The sequence below is a fragment of the Pristiophorus japonicus genome, chromosome 17 (assembly GCF_044704955.1).
Source record: "Pristiophorus japonicus isolate sPriJap1 chromosome 17, sPriJap1.hap1, whole genome shotgun sequence".
NCBI classification, from domain to species: Eukaryota; Metazoa; Chordata; class Chondrichthyes; family Pristiophoridae; genus Pristiophorus; species Pristiophorus japonicus.
Window position 1 is genome coordinate 56,104,051 of NC_091993.1, and position 20,522 is coordinate 56,124,572.

The following is a 20,522-nucleotide window of genomic DNA, read 5'->3' on the forward strand; positions in this document are numbered from 1 at the left end:
AAACTAAGGACTTACACCAAGGAACTAATCCCTGTAATTGGCAGTGCTGAAGTCAAAGTCTCCTATGACGGAGCAGTACACGAACTCCCGCTGTGGATTGTGCCAGGCGATGGCCCCACGTTGTTTGGCAGAAGCTGGCTGGGGAAAATCCACTGGAACTGGGACGACATCCGAGCGCTTTCGTCCGTCGACAACACCGCATGTACCCAGGTTCTAAGCAAGTTCCCATCGTTATTCGAGCAAGGCATTGGAAGCTTCTCGGGGGCGAAAGTGCAGATCCATTTGGTTCCCGGTACGCAACCCATCCGCCACAAGGCGTGGGCGGTACCGTACATGATACGTGAAAAAGTGGAAATTGAGCTGGACAGGCTGCAACATGAAGGCATCATCGCGCCAGTGGAATTCAACGACTGGGCCAGTCCGATTGTCCCGGTACTCAAGTAGGATGGTACGGTTAGAATTTTTGGGGATTATAAAGTAACGATTAACCGTTTTTCGCTGCAGGACTAGTATCCGCTACCCAAGGCAGAAGACCTATTCACGACCCTAGCTGGAGGGAAGATGTTCACCAAGCTGGGCCTGACTTCGGCCGACATGTCGCAGGAGCTGGAGGAGTTATCAAAAGGCCTCACCTGCATCAACATACACAAAGGTCTGTTTATCTACAACTGGTGCCCGTTCGGGATTCGGTCAGCTGCAGCGATCTTCCAGCGGAACAAGGAGAGCCTACTAAAGTCGGTTCCTTGCACAGTGGTTTTCCAGGACGACATATTGGTTACAGGTCGGGACACCATGGAGCACTTGAAGAATCTGGAGGAGGTTCTTATTCGGTTGGATCCCGTGGGGCACAGGTTGAAACGCTCAAAGTGTGTTTTCCTGGCACAGGACGTCGAATTCTTAGGAAGGAGAATCACAGCAGACGGCATCAGACCCACCGAGGCCAAGACAGAAGCCATCAAGAACGCGCCGCGATCACAGAACGTGACGGAGCTGCGGTCATTCCTGGGGCTCCTTAACTATTTCGGTAATTGCCTACCTGGGTTAAGCACCCTGCTAGAACCCCTACATGCGCTACTGCACAAGGGAGATGACTGGGTATGGGGGAATTCACAAGAGGCTGCCTTTAAGAAAGCCAGAAATTAATTGTGTTCTAACAAACTGCTTGTCCTGTATAACCCATGTAAATGATTAGTGTTAGCTTGCGATGCGTCGTCATACGGGGTCGGGTGTGTGTTAATCGGGACTTTTGCAACCGGTTGCGTATGCATCCAGGAGTTTGTCCAAGGCCGAAAGGGCCTACAGCATGGTTGAAAAAGGGGCTCTGGCATGCGTTTACGGGATTTTAAAAAATGCACCAGTACTTGTTTGACCTCAAGTTCGAGCTTGAAACTGACCACAAGCTGCTCATATCGCTATTCTAGGAGAGCAAAGGGATTAATACCAATGCCTCTGCCCGCATCCAAAGATGGGCGCTCACGCTGTCGGTATACAACTATGTAATCTGCCACAGACCGGGCAGAGAGAACTGCGCAGATGCTCTCAGTCTTGCTCATGGTCATGGAGGCATTTGAGAACGAGAAGTCCCCCGTTACGGCCTGCCAGATCAGGAGCTGGACCAGCCAGGATCCTTTATTGTCCTTGGTAAAAAAACTGTGTCCTCCATGGGAGCTGGTCCAGTGTCCCAGTGGAGATGCAGGAAGTGATTAATCCATTCCACAGACGCAAAGATGAGTTGTTCCTGCAGGCGGACTGTCTCTTGTGGGGCAATCACTAGGTCTTGCCCAAGAAAGGTAGAGACACATTTATTTGCGAACTGCACAACACCCACCCAGGCATCGTAATGATGAAAGCCATAGCCAGATCTCACGTGTGGTGGCCTGGCATCGGCTCAGATTTAGAGTGACGCTTGCTCCAGTGCAACACTTGCTCTCAGTTGAGCAATGCACACAGAGAGGCATCGCTAAGTTTGTGGTCATGGCCATCCAAACCATGGTCGAGGATCCATGTAGACTATGCAGGCCCATTCCTAGGCAAAATGTTTTTGGTTGTCATGGACACTTACTCAAAATGGATTGAATGTGCAATAATGTCTATGAGTCATGTTTGCCACGCACAGCTTGCCTGATGTCCTAGTCAGCGACAATTGGCCATGCTTCATCAGTTCTGAATTCAAGGAATTCATGATCCGCAACGGGATCAACCATGTCACATCTGCACCGTTCAAGCCCGCATCCAATGGCCAGGCAGAACAGGCAGTTCAGACCATCAAACAAAGCTTGAAACATGTGTTGGAAGGCTCCCTGCAGACCTGGCTGTCCCGAGCGCTGTTCCGCTACCGCACCAGACCCCACTCACTCACCGGGGTTCCCCCAGCTGAGCTGCTCATGAAAAGAGCGCTTAAGACAAGTCTCTCTCTTGTCCACCCTGATCTCCATGATCACGTGGAGAACAAGCAGCATCAGCAAAGTGTGTACCATGACAGCACAAATTTGTCACGCGATATTGAGATCAATGATCCTATGTTTGTGCTCAATTATGGACATGGTCCCAGATGGCTCGCTGGCATGGTCACAGTCAAAGAGGAGAGTAGGGTGTTTCAGGTCAAACTGACCAATGGACAAACGCACAGAAAACACTTGGACCAAATCAAATTGCGGTTCACCAACAGCTACGAACAACCTGAAGAGGACACCACCAACTTTGACCCTCCAACACACACACAAATGGCAACTGACATCACAGTTGACCACAAAACCGAACTCATCATCCCCAGCAGCCCAGAAAGGCTGACTGCCCAACAGCCCAGTGAAGAACTGACCAACCCACCCACACCAGCATTTGTACCGAGACGATCGACAAGGCCCAGATCGTCTCACCTTGTAAATAAGTGTACTGTTGACTTCACGAAGGAGTGATGTTATATATTTAACCCCTTGTAACCTGCATCACACCTGACCACCAGAGGGCCTCCCTGTTGGAGTCCCAAGGGATCCCAGCATCCCTTGGGAGCACAATATATAAGCAGGACACCCACGAGATACCTGCACTCTGAAACATTAATAAAGGAGCTTAGGTCACACTTGCTCATTACACACAGTACTCAGTCTGACCATTTATTATGTGTGTAACAGTAACAATCCGTAATCTCTGACTAAGCATGCACCAATCTTATGACTGCCCTCAACCTGATTGTGTTTGCGAGCTCAATGATTGACGGGGAGGACTGACATTGTTCCAACAATGAGAGGGATGGATGTAGTGCAGAGCGCAGGGCAGGGCAGGGGAAAGGTTGGAGGTTATTTTTTTGCCAGAGCTAAGGCAGCGGAGATTAAGAAAGTAGGAAAGGAATCTCGACTTTTCAGAGTGGAAACACAAATTCACAAATTGGGCCAAATTTTCATCAAAGGTCTCATGTCTCACAATTAATTGGTAAGAGTTTGCATTACAGGAAATGGTTGTGGGTCAATAGTTAGTTGACAAATGTGATTAGTGCATTCAACAGAATTCATCCCAAGTGCCAGCTGCCCCATGAGAAGTGAAGCAAGTGAGATACATTCTGCCCTAACTTCCAGGCAATGTCCTTGTTTGCCAATGTTATATTTGCTGCAATGACTGTCTCTTTATTTGCAATGTTGGTTGTTATAGAAGCAACAATAAACTGGAAATATCTGAGTGGCCTTTTTTCAGTTGAAGTTTTTTGAGACTCCTCATTGGATGAGCAGCAACATGTGTTCATGCTACCATTTAACTCTCACTCCTTTGCTGCTGCACTGCTATCTCATCATCCATAGGCCATATCATTTGTACACCACACGACACAGCATGTTGGCAAATCCATTGGTTATTCAAATGGTCGATCACCGGGCCATGGGAACACCACCACCTCCACGTTCTCCTCCAAATCACACATCATCCTGACTTGGGAATATATCGGCCATTCCTTTATCGTCGCTGGGTCAAAATCCTGGAACCCCCTCCCTAACAGCACTGTGGGAGCACCTTCACCACACGGACTGCAGCGGTTCAAGAAGGCAGCTCACCACCACCTTCTCAAGGGGCAATTAGGGATGGGCTTTTGTTGAGAGATGCCCACATTCTGAGAACAAGAATATCTTGTTGGGTGGTGTATTTATCCCTGTGCGTATCGGTGAGTGTGCTCACAGGTCTGTAGAGCTGGTGCACTGTGAGTGGCTTAGCCAGTCACGTGATGTTCACGAGACTCAATAAAACCCCAGCCAGTTGGGTTCGGGGGATCCACAATGCATTGCTATGAATTCTTAAGCAAAGAACCCATGAAGCAAACATATTACAGCCCCCAAACCATTACGGAACATAAGAATTAGGAGCAGGAGTAGACTATTTGATCCCTCGCGACTGCTCAATTTTTCAATAAGGTCATGGCTGATCTTCGACCTCAACTCCACTTTCCCACTCAGTCCCCATATTCCTCGATCCCCCCAGAGTCCAAAAATCTATCTATCTCAGCCTTGAATACACTCAAGACTGAACCTCCACAGCCCTCTGGGGTAGAGAATTCCAAAGATTCACCACCCTCTGAGTGAAAAAATTCCTCCTCATCTCAGTCCTAAATGGCCGGCCTCTTATTCTGAGACTGTGACCCCTGGTTCTAGACTCCCGGGGGAAACATCCTCCCTGCATCTACCCTGTCAATAGCACTCAGGATCTTGTATGTTTCAATGAGATCACTTTTCAATCTCCTAAACTCCACAGAGTATAGGCCCAATCTACGCAATCTCTCCTCATAGGACAGCCCTCTCATCCCAGGAATCAATCTAGTGAACTTTCATTGCACTGTCTGTAAGGCAAGTATGTTCTTTCTCAGCTAAAGAGACTGTGCACGGGCCTTGTGCCTTCCTTATTGCTTGCTGTACCTGTATGCTAACTCTGTGTTTCATGCACCCAAATCTCTCTGAACACCAATATTTCTCACCATTTCAAAAATATCCTGTTTTTCTATTCTTCCCACCAAAGTGAATAACCTCATAGTTCCCCACATTATTGTCTGCCACCTTACTGCCCACTCACTTAACTTCTATATCTCTTTGCAGGTTCTTTGTGTCCTCGTCACAGCTTACTTTCCCACCATCTTTGTATCATCAGCAAAACTGGCTACATTATACTTGGTCCCTTCATCCTAGTCATTAATATAGATTGTAAATAGCTGGGGCCCCAGCACTGATCCCTGGGACACCCCACTAGTTACAACCTACTAACCGTTTATCCCTACTGTCTCGGGGCAACATTGGGTACTACCCTGGGTGTTAACAGCTGCGAGGCGGGACTTATTGCGCCAGGCGCAGAAGTCCCGCCCAGTGAGCTAAATTGGGCTTACCGCCCCGAGAGGAAGTGGAGCGCAAAATCTCCCAACGCACGTCCTGTCGGGGGCGGGTCCGGGGCACTAACCAATGGGAATTTTCCAGCGCTACGCGGATGGAACGCGTAGCGTTGGCGGGAAGACAGAGCCCTCCCCTTCCATTAAAGGGGAGGGCCACACTGGATCTCTGCGGGAGGGAGAAGGGGCCATCGCTAGAGCACCAAGGAGCGAGGTGCCATGGCAATAGCCCGGCATATGTGCGGAGTGCTGGGCTGCAACATTGCGGCAAGGACCCCGCGATCTGAAGTTGAGAAGACCGCCTTTTTAAACACCTCCCCTTTAATTGTTGCCCTGCGAGTGCCCAACAGCCACCGGGGTACGCGCCCTGCGAAGCTGTCGCTGGCATTGCCCGCAGCAACCTCACGGGCCGCTATTGAATTTTTGCTCCGGGGCGAAAACAGGTCGCTGCGCATGGTGATGATGTCATCAAGGCACAGTAGCCTGGGGCGCTACCGGTTAGCGACACCGCTAAACTCCTGCAGAATTTTGCGGGAGTTGGTAGCAGCACTGTGCCCAGGTGAAAATTTGTTTGTGTCTCGTTAGCACCTTCAGGGCCGCTAACGAAAGGCGCAAATGGCCCAAATATTTCCCCCTTTGTTTTCTGTCCATTAACCAATCCTTTATCCATCCTACTCATGGGCCCTTAACTTGCGTCGTAACCTTTTGCGTGGCAACTTATTGAAAGTCTTTTGGAATCCAAATATACTACATCTACTGGTTTCCCTTTATCTACCTTGATAGTTACATCCTGATTGTACTTCCTAATCTTCCAAACCAATATCCTTTCTCACTACTGTCCTATGTCATCGTTTATTTTCAGGGCTACTCTCCTTTCCGATTCTTTTCGACAGGCCCAATACCCTGGTCACCTTGGTCACCTTGCAAACAAGCCTCTGTAATGACTGTTAGATCTGTTAAACCATTTATCTCTATTTGTGCCACTAATTTATCTATCTTGTTACGAATGCTTCTGTCATGTATATACATTCTATTTTTAGCCACCAGATGGCGTCATTGTTGGAGGCCACTGAGCAACACACACATGTATAAAAGGCCAGCCATTTTGAGAGTCAGGCACTTTGGTCCATAATAATGCAGAGCCAAGATTGTACCTTGCTTAGTTAAACAGTACTCAGTTTGAACCTTTATTGCATACATAACATTTGGCGATGAGAATACAAGCACCTTTGTTTGCCAAATGAGCACGATTGTATTTTTAGAGCGATTTGTGGAGGGAGAAGATTGGACAGACTTTGTGAGCCGTTTGAACCAGTACTTCGTGGCCAACAAAATGAAGGGGGTCGACGATGCAGATTGGCGCCGGACCGTGTTCCTCACTGTGTGCGGTTCAAAGATCTACAGTCTGATAAAGAATCTACTCATGCCTAGTGATCCCATAGAGAAAACGTACGAGGAGTTGTGTACATTGGTACGGGAGCACCTCAAGCCAGACGATGGCATCATCATCTCGAGATACAGGTTTTATACACACGTTTGATTGGAGGGCCAGAGCGCGGCGGAATTTGTTGCTGACCTGAGATGTCTAGCGGGATCGTGCAAGTTCGGGACGGTGTTGGCAGACATGCTGCAGGACTTCTTTGTTATCAGTATCAACCAGGAGGTGATCCTGCACAAACGTCTGGCGGTGGAGGAGTTGGATTTAAAAAGGGCCATCCAGATCTCTCAATCATGTATGACGACAGATAGAAGTCTAAAGCAAATACGATGTAGAACTGAACCTCGGCAAGTACTGTATATGCAGCTGATTTGGCGTTCGGCAGAGCGGCACATGGCAGGGCCTATCCGGCGGCATTCCCGAAACCTGTGGCATTGTGGGGGAAATCATCGGCACCAGCAGTGCCGATTTAAGCAATATAGTTGCAAAGGCTGTCTGAGAGCATTTCCAGCGCATGTGTCTGCAGATGAGCAAGCATGCTGCGACACACCACGTGGAGGATGAGAGTCAGACTAGCGTGGATCCAGATACGCAATCTGAGATGCCAGAGGAGGAAGTATATGGACTGTACTCCTTCATAACCAAAAGTAAACCAATTGTGATTAATGTGAAGTTTAACGGGATACCGGTATCAATGGAACTGGACACGGGGGAAAGTCAATCGATCATGAACGAGAGGGCATTTAATAAGCTGTGGGATACTAAGACTGTGAGGCCCAGGCTGAGTCCTGTTAATGCCAAGATGCGCATGTACACCAAAGAACTGATAAAGGTGATTGGCAGTGCACAAATTAATGTGTCATATAACGGTGCGGTTCATGAGTTACTGCTGTGGATTGTTCCAGGCAATGGCCCAACGCTGCTCAGCAGGAGCTGGTTGGAGAAAATCAGATGCGACTGGAACGACATAAAGGCGTTGTCATCAGAGAAAGATACATGTGCCCAAGTATTGAGCAAGTTCCCCTCGCTGTTCGAATCGGGTATCGGCAACTTCACGGGAGCCAAGGTGCAGATCCACGTGGGCTCAGATGCAAGACCTGGCCATCATAAAGCTCGGGCAGTGCCGTATATGATGAGGGAGAAGGTCGAAATTGAACTGGACAGACTCCAGCGTGAAGGGATCATATCACCGGTTGAATTAAATGAATGGGCCAGCCCCATTGTTCCTGTGCCAAAAAGTGATGGCACAGTCAGAATCTGTGGAGATTGCAAGGCTACGATCAACAGGGTTTCAAAACAAGATCAGAAGGCTGATGACTTGTTTGCAACGCTAGCCGGAGGAAAGTCGTTCACAAAACTGGACTTGACGTGGCCTACATGATGCAGGAGTTGGTTGAGATGTCGAAGAGACTTACGTGCATTAACACGCACAAAGGACTGTTTATTTATCACAGGTGCCCTTTCGGAATTCGCTCGGCTGCAGCAATATTCCAGTGGAATATGGAAAGTCTACTGAAGTCCGTTCCCAGAACCGTCGTGTTCCAAGATGACAATCTGATCACCGGTCGTGACTCCAAGGAACATCTGAACAACCTGGAAGAGGTTCTACTGCGTTTGGACAGAGTGGGACTCAGACTGAAACGTTTATGGCACCGGAGGTTGAATTCCTCAGGAGGAAAATTGCCGCTGACAGCATCTGACCTACTGACGTGAAAACCAAGGGCATCAAGAATGCAGCCAAGCCGCAGAATGTAACGGAGCTGCGTTCGTTCCTGGGTCTACTCAACTACTTTGGTAACTTCCTATCTAAATTGAGCACCTTACTAGAACCACTGCACATGCTATTGAGAAAAGGTGACAACTGGGTGTGGGGCGCATCGCGAGACAGAGCTTTCAAGAAAGCCACCAATCTGCTTTGCTTGAACAAGCTGCTGTTACATTATGACCCATGTAAACATTTAGTTTTGGCCTATGATGCATCGTCATATGGAATTGGTTGCGTACTCCAACAAGCCAATGAGTCGGAGAAACTTCAACCTGTCGCTTATGCATCCAAAAGTTTGTCTATAGCAGAAAGAGCCTACAGCATGGTAGAAAAAGAAGATTTAGCGTGTGTGTACCGTGTTAAAAAGATGCATCAATATCTGTTTGGTCTGAGGTCCGAATTAGAGACTGATCACAAGCCGTTCATTTCATTGTTTCCCGAGAGCAAAGATATCAATACCAACGCTACCAAAGATGGGCGCTGACATTATCTGCCTATGATTAGGAAATCCCTACCGCAGAGAGTTGTTGATGCCAGTTCATTGGATATATTTAAGAGGGAGTTAGATATGGCCATTACGGCTAAAGGGATCAAGGGGTATGGAGAGAAAGCAGGAAAGGGGTACTGAGTTGAATGATCAGCCTTGATCTTATTGAATGGTGGTGCAATTCGCCGAATGGCCTACTCCTGCACCTCTTTTCTATGCTTCTATGTTTCGATGTCATTTGCCACAGACCTGGTACAGAGAATTGTGCCAATGCTTTGAGCCGGTTGCTGTTGCCAACACCGGAGGTGGAAACACCACAACTGGTGGATCTAATGTTAATCATGGATGCATTTGAGAGTGAAGGAACCCCTGTCACGGCCCAACAGGTTAAGACCTGGACCAGCCAGGAACCGATTTTATCAGTGGTAAGGGGTTGCATCCTCAAAGGGGATTGGTCTGCCATACCTAAGCAAATGTGCGAGGAGGCCAAACTATACATTTGTCGGAAGGACGAACTGTCTATTCAAGCAGATTGCATATTGTGGGGCAATTGCGTTGTACTGCTCAAGGACGGTCTGCACCTGGGCTGGACCAGAACCGATGTCCTAGGGGGAGTGTTTGCTAGTGCTGTTGGGGAAGGTTTAAACTAATATGGCAGGGGGATGGGAATCTATGCAGGAAGACAGAGGGAAGTAAAATGGGGGCAGAAGCAAAAGATAGAAAGGAGATAAGGAAAAGTGGAGGGCAGAGAAATCAAAGACAAAAATCAAAAAGGGCCACATTATAACATAATTCTAAAAGGACAAAGAGTGTTAAAAAAACAAGCCTTGAAGGCTCTGAGTCTCAATGCGAGGAGCATTCGTAATAAGGTGGATGAATTAACTGCGCAGACAGCTGTTAACGGATATGATGCAATTGGGTTTACGGACACATGGCTCCAGGGTGACCAAGGCTGGGAACTCAACATCCAGGGGTATTCAATATTCAGGAAGGATAGACAGAAAGGAAAAGGAGGTGGGGTAGCATTGGTGGTTAAAGAGGAGATTAACGCAATAGTAAGGAAGTACATTAGCTTGGATGATTTCGAATCTATGGGTAGAGCTGCAGAACACCAGAGGGCAGAAAACGCTCGTGGGAGTTGTGTATAGCCCACCAAACAGTAGTAGTGAGGTTGGGGATGGCATCAAACAAGAAATTAGGGATGTGTGCAATAAAGGTACAGCAGTTATAATGGGTATCTTTAATCTATATTTAGATTCGGCTAATCAAACTGGTAGCAATATGGTGAAGGAGGATTTCCTGGTGTGTATAAGGGATGGTTTTCAAAACCAATATGTCGAGGAACCAACTAGAGAGCTGGCCATTCTAGACTGGGTCTTGTGTAATGAGAGAGGATTAATTAGCAATCTTGTTATGCGAGGCCCCTTGGGGAAGAGTGACCATAATATGGTAGGATTCTTCATTAAGGTGGAGAATGACACAGTTAATTCAGAGACTTGGGTCTTGAACTTAAAGAAAGGTAACTTCGATAGTATGAGTCGTGAATTGGCTAGGATAGACTGGCGAATGATACTTAAAGGGTTGACGGTGGATAGGCAATGGCAGACATTTAAAGATCACATGGTTGAACTTCAATAATTTTACATCCCTGTCTGGCATAAAAATAAAACGGGGAAGGTGGCTCAACCGTGGCTAACAAGGAAAATTAGGGATAGTGTTAAATCCAAGGAAGGGGCATATAAATTGGCCAGAAAAAGCAGCAAACCTGAGGATTGGGAGAAATTTAGAATTCAGCAGAGGAGGACAAAGGGTTTAATTAGAAGGGGGTAAATAGAGTATGAGAGTAAGCTTGCAGGGAACATAAAAACTGACTGCAAATGCTTCCATATATATCTGAAGATTAGTGAAGACAAATATAGGTCCCTTGCAGTCAGAATCAGGTGAATTTATAATGGGGAACAAAGAAATGGCAGACCAATTGAACAAATACTTTGGTTCTGTCATCACGAAGGAAGACAGAAATAACCTTCCGGAAATACTAGGGGACCGAGGGTCCAGCGAGGAGGAGGAACTGAAGGATATCCTCATTAGTCAGGAAATTGTGTTAGGGAAATTGATGGGATTGAAGACCGATAAATCCCAAGGGCCTGATATTCTGCATCCCAGAGTACTTAAGGAAGTGACCCTGGAAATAGTGGATGCATTGGTGGTCATTTTCCAACATTCTATAGACGCTGGATCAGTTCCTATGGACTGGAGGGTAGCTAATGTAACCCCACTTTTTAAAAAAGGAGGGAGAGAGAAAACAGAGGATTATAGATTGGTTAGCCTGACATCAGTAGTGGGGAAAATATTGGAATCAAATATTAAAGATGTAATAGCAGCGCATTTGGAAAGCAGTGACAGGATCGGTCCAAGTCAGCATGGATTTATGAAAAGGAAATCAAGCTTGACAAATCTTCTAGAATTTTTTGAGGATGTAACAATAGAGTGGACAAGGGAGAACCAGTGGTTATAGTGTATTTGGACTTTCAAAAGGCTTTTGACAAGGTCCCACACAAGAGTTTATTGTGTAAAATTAAAGCATATGGTATTGGGTATAATGTATTGACGTGGGTAGAAAACAGGTTGGCAGACAGGAAGCAAAGAGTAGGACTAAACGGGTCCTTTTCAGAATGGCAGGCAGTGACTAGTGGGGTACCGCAAGGTTCAGTGCTGGGACACCAGCTATTTACAATATACATTAATGATTTAGATGAAGGAATTGAATGAAATATCTCCAAGTTTGCAGATGACACTAAGCTGGGTGGCAGTGTGAGCTGTGAGGAGGATGCTAAGAGGCTGCAGGGTGACTTGGACAGGTTAGGTAAGTGGGCAAATGCATGGCAGATGCAGTATAATGTAGATAAATGTGAGGTTATCCACTTTGGTGGCAAAAACAGAAAGGCAGATTATTATCAGAATGGTGACAGATTAGAAAAGAGGAGGTGCAACGAGACCTGGGTGTCATGGTACATCAGGCATTGAAAGTTGGCATGCAGGTACAGCAGGCGGTGAAGAAGGCAAATGGTATGTTGGCCTTCATAGCGAGAGGAATTGAGTAGAGGAGCAGCGAGGTCTTACTACAGTTGTACAGGGCCTTAGTGAGGCCTCACCTGGAATATTGTGTTCAGTTTTGGTCTCCTAATCTGAGGAAGGACATTCTTGCTATTGAGGGAGTGCAGCGAAGGTTTACCAGACTGATTCCCGGGATGGCAGGACTGACATATGAGGAGAGACTGGATCGACTAGGCTTATATTCACTGGAATTTAGAAGAATGAGAGGGGATCTGTGGAAATATCAGAAAGGATTAAGAAGTTAGTTCAGACCTAGGGTCCAAAAAACTAATAAGCTCTCTCGCACAAAAAACAAGCAGGCGTTAACCTCAGAGTGAATGAGATAAAGGATGAGGTAAGATTGTAAAACAGCCGGGAAAGCTACAGGATAATAAAGCCAAATTCAAAGGAGTCGCCCTGGGTAAGAGATAGTGTGTAAATACTGAATGCCAATTAACAAAGTTCCGGCAATTGCTAATGACTGAACAACAGCCATGTAGGAATAACCGATTGAAAGCCAATGGACAGGAGGGAGTTACCGTAACAGCAAGGGGTGGTAAGAAAAAACGTGATTGATCAAGATGAGGTTCACACACAGTGAGGGAGACACCGACTTACTAATAACTTTTGGAGGCAAGAGACAAGTTGCGATAACAGCAGAATGTCTCTGTATCTTGTAAAAACAAGCAGGCAATTAATAGCAACACACATGGTTAACTGAGAGAAAAAAGGGTATAAAGATAGACAAGTTCAGACAGTCCATAACGAGAACCTAGGACCAACACTTGACAGAAGCAGGGACCAGGGGAAAGACCCTTGAAGGAACAGTGTCAGGACCGGATTGATCACCCGGGACATATTGGGTAACAATGAGAGTGTTTTGAGCAGAAAGGAACACCCTTTTGGGATGCCTTTTCTGCAGCGTTAAATAGAGTATAAGTGGTGAGTCTTGTACTTCTTCTGTATCGGGGAATTATAGAATATAAGTGGTGAGTCCTGTACTTTTTCTGTATTAAACGAACATTAACGGTACTGTCATTGTCCAGTGTGTAATTTGATATTTAACTCAAAACCGTCGCAGGCAACCACCAATCACACGACTAGCCATATTGCCATTTGTGCAACAGGATCTCATAGAAACATATAAAATTCTGACGGGATTGGACAGGTTAGAGGCAGGAAGAATGTTCCCGATACTGGGGAAGTCCAGAACTAGGGATCACACTCAGAGAATTGTGAACCTGTGGAATTCTCTACCACAGAAAGTTGTTGAGGCCAGTTCGTTAGATATATTCAAGAGGGAGTTAGATGTGGCCCTTACGGCTAAAGGGATCAAGGGGTATGGAGAGAAAGCAGAAATGGGGTACTGAGTTGCATGATCAGCCATGATTTTATTGAATGATGGTGCAGGCTCGAAGGGCCGAATGGTCCACTCCTGCAGCTATTTTCTATGTTTCTATGTTTCTATGAAAGTGAGAGAGAAGTGCAGTGAGTTACACAGCACACATCCTGGTATAGTGATGATGAAGGCCATCGCCAGGTCCCATGTATGGTGGCCAGGAATTGATTCTGAGCTGGAAACATGCATGCATTAGTGCAACACTTGCATGCAGCTCAGCAAAGCACCAGCAGAATCGTCGCTGAGTCTGTGGTCGTGACCATCCAAACCTTGGTCCAGGATCCATGTAGATTTTGCAGGTCCCTTCCTGGGCAAGATGTTTTTAGTGGTGGTGGACACTTATTCAAAGTGGATAGAATGCATAATCATGTCATCCAGCATGTCCATGGCAACCATAGAGAATCTCAATGTCATGTTCGCAACACATGGTCTGCCTGACATAGTGGTGAGCGACAATTGGTCGTGCTTCACCAGTCAGGAGTTTCAGGAGTTTGTGAAACTTAACGGCATAAAACATGTAAGGACAGCAAGCCTGCATCCAACTGCAAGCTGAACGTGCAGTACAAATTATCAAGCAAAGCATGAGGAGAGTAACCCAAGGGTCACTGCAGACACGCTTGTCCTGCATACTGCTGAGATACAGGACAAGACCCCACACACTCACAGGGGTCTCGCCTGCTGAAGTCATGATGAAAAGAGGTTTTAAGACCAAGCTATCTCTGGTACACCCGGGTTTAAATAATCATGTTGAATACAGAAGACAAAGTCAACAAGGGTACCACGATCGTGCAACTGTGTTATGCGAGATTTCTGATAATGATCCTGTATATGTGTTGAACTGTGGTCAGAGTCCCAAATGGATCAGTCATGGCCAAGGAGGGCAATAGAGTATTCATTATTAAGCTCAAGAATGGGCAAACTTGCAGGAAACACATGGATCAGACAAAGCTGAGGCACACAGACGAGCCAGAACAGTCGGACGAAGAAACCATCGACGACCAATGAACCTACCAGTTTTCAGAGGACTCAAGGGTCATCAGTGAACCTGGAATTTCCATCACGGACCTGTTCAATAAAAATGGACTTGCAATTCCTGACATAGCCACTGCCACCCCCAATAAGTCAGTCATCCAGCCATCAGCCCCCGCACACTCACCCAAGGCTAGAATTGAACCGAGACGGTCAAACCGGGAGCACAAAGCACCGGACTGTCTCAACCTGTGAAAGACTGTGATAAGATCTCAGAGGGAGGGTATTGTTATGTATGTACATTCTGTTTGTAGCCACCAGATGGCGTCATTGTTGGAGGCCACTGAGCAGCACGCACATGGTGCTGCTCAGGTATAAAAGGCCAGCCATTTTGGGAGTTAGGCACTTTGGGCCTAACTAAAGCAGAGCCAAGGTTGTACCTTGCTTAGTTAAACAGTACTCAGTTTGAACCTTTATTGAATACATAACAGCTTCATTCATTCAGATAAAGAGCCTTTAATTTTAGCTTTTTACCATTATTCAAGGCATAGTGACTCTGTGTTCTGGGATTGACTGTGAGTCTTTTCCGCTCTTTGTACACAGTGTCTCCCCGGCTGATGGCCTTAGTGAAGGATTGAGCAGAAGGACAATTATCTCTGATGGCAGAGCCTGGCGCCCATCGGTGGGCAGAGGGAGCACTAGGAATCACAACTATTAAACTGTAGATCGATGGCAGAGTAACAAGCAGTGCGGCCAGCATCATCATAGTGCCCACGTGATGTCACCCCCAGTACTAGATGATGACATGCGTGACATCATAATCTGCTGTGCTAGCACAAGCTGCAGTACACAAGGTTCCACCCAGTATAAAGACGCTCTGCGTTCTTTTCAGGCTGAGATATGCAAGAGAATCTTCCAAATGTTTGGAAGAGTCTGATGGTTTGGGGGAATGTGGTAAGAATGGAGAATGCCCTATCATAAGGAATAATTGAGGCAAATAGTGTTTATGCATTTAATGGGAAGCTAAAGAAGCACATGAGGGCCGAAGGAATAGAAGTTTATGCTGATAGCGCAAGATAAAGAGGGGTGTGGGAGGAGGCTCGTGTGGGGCATACAGACTGGCATAGAGCAGTTGGGCCGAATGACCTGTTTCTGTGCTGCAGACTCCATGTAATTTAATGTACCTTCTTCTTTAAAGGCTGTTCAGGTGGTCAGAGAACTCACGGCTACAAAATAATCACAGAGATGGACGCTTTGACGATTCTTACAATTGGATCTATATTCCCGCTCCAAACAGAGCCAGAAAGCACGACAACTATGAGTCAGAGAACCCAGTGGTCTCAATGGCACCAGAGATCCTGAGTGAGAAGCAGGTAAGGAAAGCCCTGCTGCTGTGGGTGAAACAAAAGGTACAATATAAACAAGAAGCAGCTCACAAGATGGAGATCACGGAAATCATACCATCGGTGATATTTTACTATGTTCTGGACACCTTCATCGAGCAAAGAGCTATGCATTACTCCTATCAGAAAAGCCCAACAATTGGAACTGCACTTCCCCCCAACAAGAACTTGAATACGTGGCAGGTACACTGTTTGCCCACCATGTTCTTTCAAGACGAAACCAAATATTTTTACATGCCCAACAGTGAGAAGAAGGGGCTGTGCATCACCTGCTACGGGAGAGGTGTTGTCCTTTGTGGAAGGTGTTGGGGTTCGGGTGAAATCGACTGCCAGAAAGGTCAGTCCTCCAACAAGCGGGGAATGATGTACCTGTGCCCCGAGTGCACGGGTAACAGCAAGGGCGAATGCGTGAAATGCTCGGCCATCGGCCACATCCAGTGCCAACGGTGCAGCGGCCAGGGCAAGGTCTGGCACTTCACCAACCTGAAGGTGCAGTACCTGACCCAGCGCAGGCACAAACTCATTGCCGACAAAGAGTTCCCCACCTCAGCAGCCCAGCAGGCCCATGGGCAGGTGGTGCATGACCATGCCTCTGAGTTACTGCAGCCTATCAGCACCTGCTCTGTGGAGGAGGTCAACCTGGCATCTCAGGTGCTGGTGGAGGAGTCACACTTCGCCTCGCCCGATGCCAGAATCCTGCAGCAGAGGCACAGTCTCAAGGCCATCCCCGTCAATGAGGTACGCTTTGCCTGGAAGGGCTCGAGGGGACGTTTCTGGGTCTATGGCACCACACGGAAGATTTATTTCAAGAACTACCCCCAGAAGAGCATTTATGGGGCCTTCTTCAGAAAGAAGCTCATGGACTAATAAACCAATGCCTTCCCAGCTCTCGATTACACAAAGAATAAACAGACAATGCGATTGGAAAATGAAAATGAAATATTAAGGGACCAGAATGTACCTGTGTTTTCGATGTGTGCTACTTTATGGCGGTAAAGGAGAGGGAGTATTGTGATTGGACTACAGCATAGTCTCGGTTAAGGGTGTCCAAACTCACACAGCCCTGCCAATCTGACCACTTTTATACAATGCTTTGTCATCTTTGAATTTCATGGGCCTGGAGCTTTTGGAAAGGGCTTCCCAGGAGTGTGACAATGTTTGAAGGGGATTCCCAGGAGCGCGTCAGTGTTTGAAGGGGATTCCCAGTAGTGTGTCTGTATTTGAAGGGGCTTCCCAGGAGTGTCAGTGTTTGAATGGGCTTCCCAGGAGTGTGTAAGTGTTTGAAGGGGATTCCCAGGAGTGTGTCAGTGTTTGAAGGGGATTCCCAGGAGTGTGTCCAGTGTTTGAAGGGGATTCCCAGGAGTGTGTCAGTGTTTGAAAGGGCTTCCCAGGAGTGTGTAAATGTTTGAAGGGGATTCCCAGGAGTGTGTCAGTGTTTGAAGGGGATTCCCAGGAGTGTGTCAGTGTTTGAAGGGGATTCCCAGGAGTGTGTCAGTGTTTGAAGGGGAAGTGTGTCAGTGTTTGAAGGAGATTCCCAGGAGTGTGTCTGTATTTGAAGGGGCTTTCCAGGAGTGCGTCAGTGTTTGAAGGGGATTCCCAGGAGTGTGTCAGTGTTTGAAGGGGATTCCCAGGAGTGTGTCAGTGTTTGAAAGGGCTTCCCAGGAGTGTGTAAATGTTTGAAGGGGATTCCCAGGAGTGTGTCAGTGTTTGAAGGGGATTCCCAGGAGTGTGTCTGTGTTTGAAGGGGATTCCCAGGAGTGTGTCTGTGTTTGAAGGGGATTCCCAGGAGTGTGTCAGTGTTTGAAAGGGCTTCCCAGGAGTGTGTAAATGTTTGAAGGGGATTCCCAGGAGTGTGTCTGTGTTTGAAGGGGATTCCCAGGAGTGTGTCTGTATTTGAAGGGGATTCCCAGGAGTGTATCTGTATTTGAAGGGGCTTCCCAGGAGTGTGTAAATGTTTGAAGGGGATTCCCAGGAGTGTGTCAGTGTTTGAAGGGGATTCCCAGGAGTGTGTCTGTATTTGAAGGGGCTTTCCAGGAGTGTGTCAGTGTTTGAAGGGGATTCCCAGGAGTGCGTCAGTGTTTGAAGGGGATTCCCAGGAGTGTGTCAGTGTTTGAAGGGGATTCCCAGGAGTGTGTCAGTGTTTGAAAGGGCTTCCCAGGAGTGTGTAAATGTTTGAAGGGGATTCCCAGGAGTGTGTCAGTGTTTGAAGGGGATTCCCAGGAGTGTGTCTGTGTTTGAAGGGGATTCCTAGGAGTGTGTCAGTGTTTGAAGGGGATTCCCAGGAGTATGTAAGTGTTTGAAGGGGATTCCCAGGAGTGTGTCTGTATTTGAAGGGGATTCCCAGGAGTGTATCTGTATTTGAAGGGGCTTCCCAGGAGTGTGTCAGTGTTTGAAGGGGATTCCCAGGAGTGTGTCAGTGTTTGAAGGGGATTCCCAGGAGTGTGTCTGTATTTGAAGGGGATTTCCAGGAGTGTATCAGTGTTTGAAGGGGATTCCCAGGAGTGTGTCAGTGTTTGAAGGGGATTCCCAGGAGTGTGTCAGTGTTGAAAGAAGATTCCCCAGGATCCTCTTGGGAAGAGTGATCATAGCATGGTAGAATTTCAAATTCAGTTTGAGGGAGAGAAAGCTCGGTCTCAAACTTGTGTCCTGAACTCAAATAAAGGCAATTACAAAGGTATTAATACAAAGTTGGCTAAAGTAGACTGGGAAAATAAATGAAAGGGTAAGATGGTAGATGAGCATTAGCAAACATTTAAGGAGATACTGTATTTCATAACTCTCAGCAAAGATATATTCAAGTGAGAAAGAAAGACTCTAAGAGAATGATGGACCATTCGTGGCTAACTAAGGAAGTAAAGGATGGTATCACGTTGAAAACAAAGGCATACAATGTTGCGTAAGACAGTGGAAGGCCAGAGGATTGGGACATTTTTTACAAACTAGCAAAGGACAATTAAAACAATGATAAAGAGAGAGAAGATAATGAGAGTAAACCAGCAAGAAATATAAAAACAGACAGTTAAGAGTTTCTATAGGGTATATAAAATGGAAGATAGCTAAAGTAAACATTGGTCCCTTAGAGGATGAGACTGGGGAATTAATAATGGGGAACAGGGAAATGGCAGAGACTTTGAACAAATATTTTGTATCGGTCTTCACAGTAGAAGGCACTAAAAACATCCCAATATTTGATAATCAAGGGGCTATAGGGAGGGGGGAACTTAAAACAATCACTATCACTAGAGACAAACTAATGGGACTAATGGTGGACAAGTCCCCTGGATCTGATGGCCTGCATTCTAGGGTCTTAAAAGAAGTGGCTGCAGAGATAGTGGATGCATTAGTTGTAATCTACCAAAATTCCCTGGATTCTGGGGAGGTCCCAGCAGATTGGAAAACTGCAAAAGTAATGCCCCTTTTTAAGAAAGGAGGGAGACAGAAAGCAGGAAACTATCGACCAGTTAGCCTAACATCTGTCCTTGAGAAAATGCTGGAGTCCATTATTCATCATCATCATAGTCAGTCCCTCAGAATCAAGGAAGACTTGCTTCCACTCTTAGAATGAATCCTTAGGTGGCTGAACAGTCCAATACAAGAGCAACAGTCTCTGCCACAGGTGGGACAGATAGTCATTGAGGGAAGGGGTGGGTGGGACAGGTTTTCCGCACGCTCCTTCCGCTGCCTGCGCTTGGTTTCTGCATGCTCTCGGAGGCATCGTTGGTAGTATTTCTCCAGCGACTTCAGGTGTCTACTGTACATGGTCCACGTCTCTGAGCCATATAAGAGAGTGGGTATTACTACAGCGCTGTAGACCATGGCCATAAAAAAGTCCATTATTAAGGGTAGCAGGACATTTAGAAAAGCATAATACAGTCAAACAGAGTCAGCATGGTTTTATGAAAGGGTAATCATGTTTGAAAAATTTGCTGGAATTCTTTGAGGATATAACGAGCAGGGTGGATAAAGGGGAACCAGTAGATGCGGTGTATTTGGATTTCCAGAAGGCATTCGATAAGGTGCCACATAAAAGGTTACTGCACAAGATAAAAGCTCATGGGGTTGGGGGCAATATATTAGCATGGATAGAGGATTGGCTAACGAACAGAAAACAGAGAGTCGGCATAAATGGGTCATTTTCCGGTTGGCAAACGATAACTAGTGGGGTGCCGCAGGGATCAGTGCTGGGTCCTCAACTATTTACAATCTATATTATTGACTTAGATGAAGGGACCGAGTGTAATGTAGCCAAGTTTGCTGATGATACAAAGATGGGTGGGAAAGCAAATTGTGAGGAGGACACAAGAAATCTGCAAAGGGATATAGACAGGCTAAGTGAGTGAGCAAAATTTTGGCAGATGGAGTATAATGTGGGAAAATGTGAGGTTATCCACTTTGGTAGGAAAATTAAAAAGCAAATTATTATTTAAATGGAGAGAGATTACAAAATGCTGCATTACAGAGAGACCTGGGGGTCCTTATGCATGAAATACAAAAAGTTAGTATGCAGGAACAGCAAGTAATCAGGAAATCAAATGAAATGTTGGCCTTTATTGCAAGGGGGATAGAGTATAAAAGCAGAGAAGTCCTGCTACAACTATACAGGGTATTGGTG

At 46.5% G+C, this 20,522-nt stretch overlaps 1 protein-coding gene across 1 annotated transcript; it reads left to right on the forward strand.

Moving 5' to 3' along the window:
* The first annotated feature begins 5,572 nt into the window (after positions 1 to 5,572).
* On the forward strand, positions 5,573 to 16,777 carry LOC139227983 (protein SSUH2 homolog). The gene is made up of 2 exons (XM_070859139.1): positions 5,573 to 5,850; positions 15,706 to 16,777. Exons 1-2 carry the CDS (start codon positions 5,573 to 5,575, stop codon positions 16,775 to 16,777), a joined length of 1,350 nt encoding a protein of 449 aa, XP_070715240.1.
* The last annotated feature ends 3,745 nt before the right edge of the window (positions 16,778 to 20,522 follow it).

Coding starts and splice junctions, on each gene's coding strand:
- LOC139227983 (XM_070859139.1), top strand. CDS start 5,573: ATGGCAATAGCCCGGCATATGTGCGGAGTGCTGGGCTGCAACATTGCG. Junction 5,851..15,705: donor AGTAGCCTGGGGCGCTACCG/GTTAGCGACACC, acceptor TCTTCTTTAAAG/GCTGTTCAGGTGGTCAGAGA.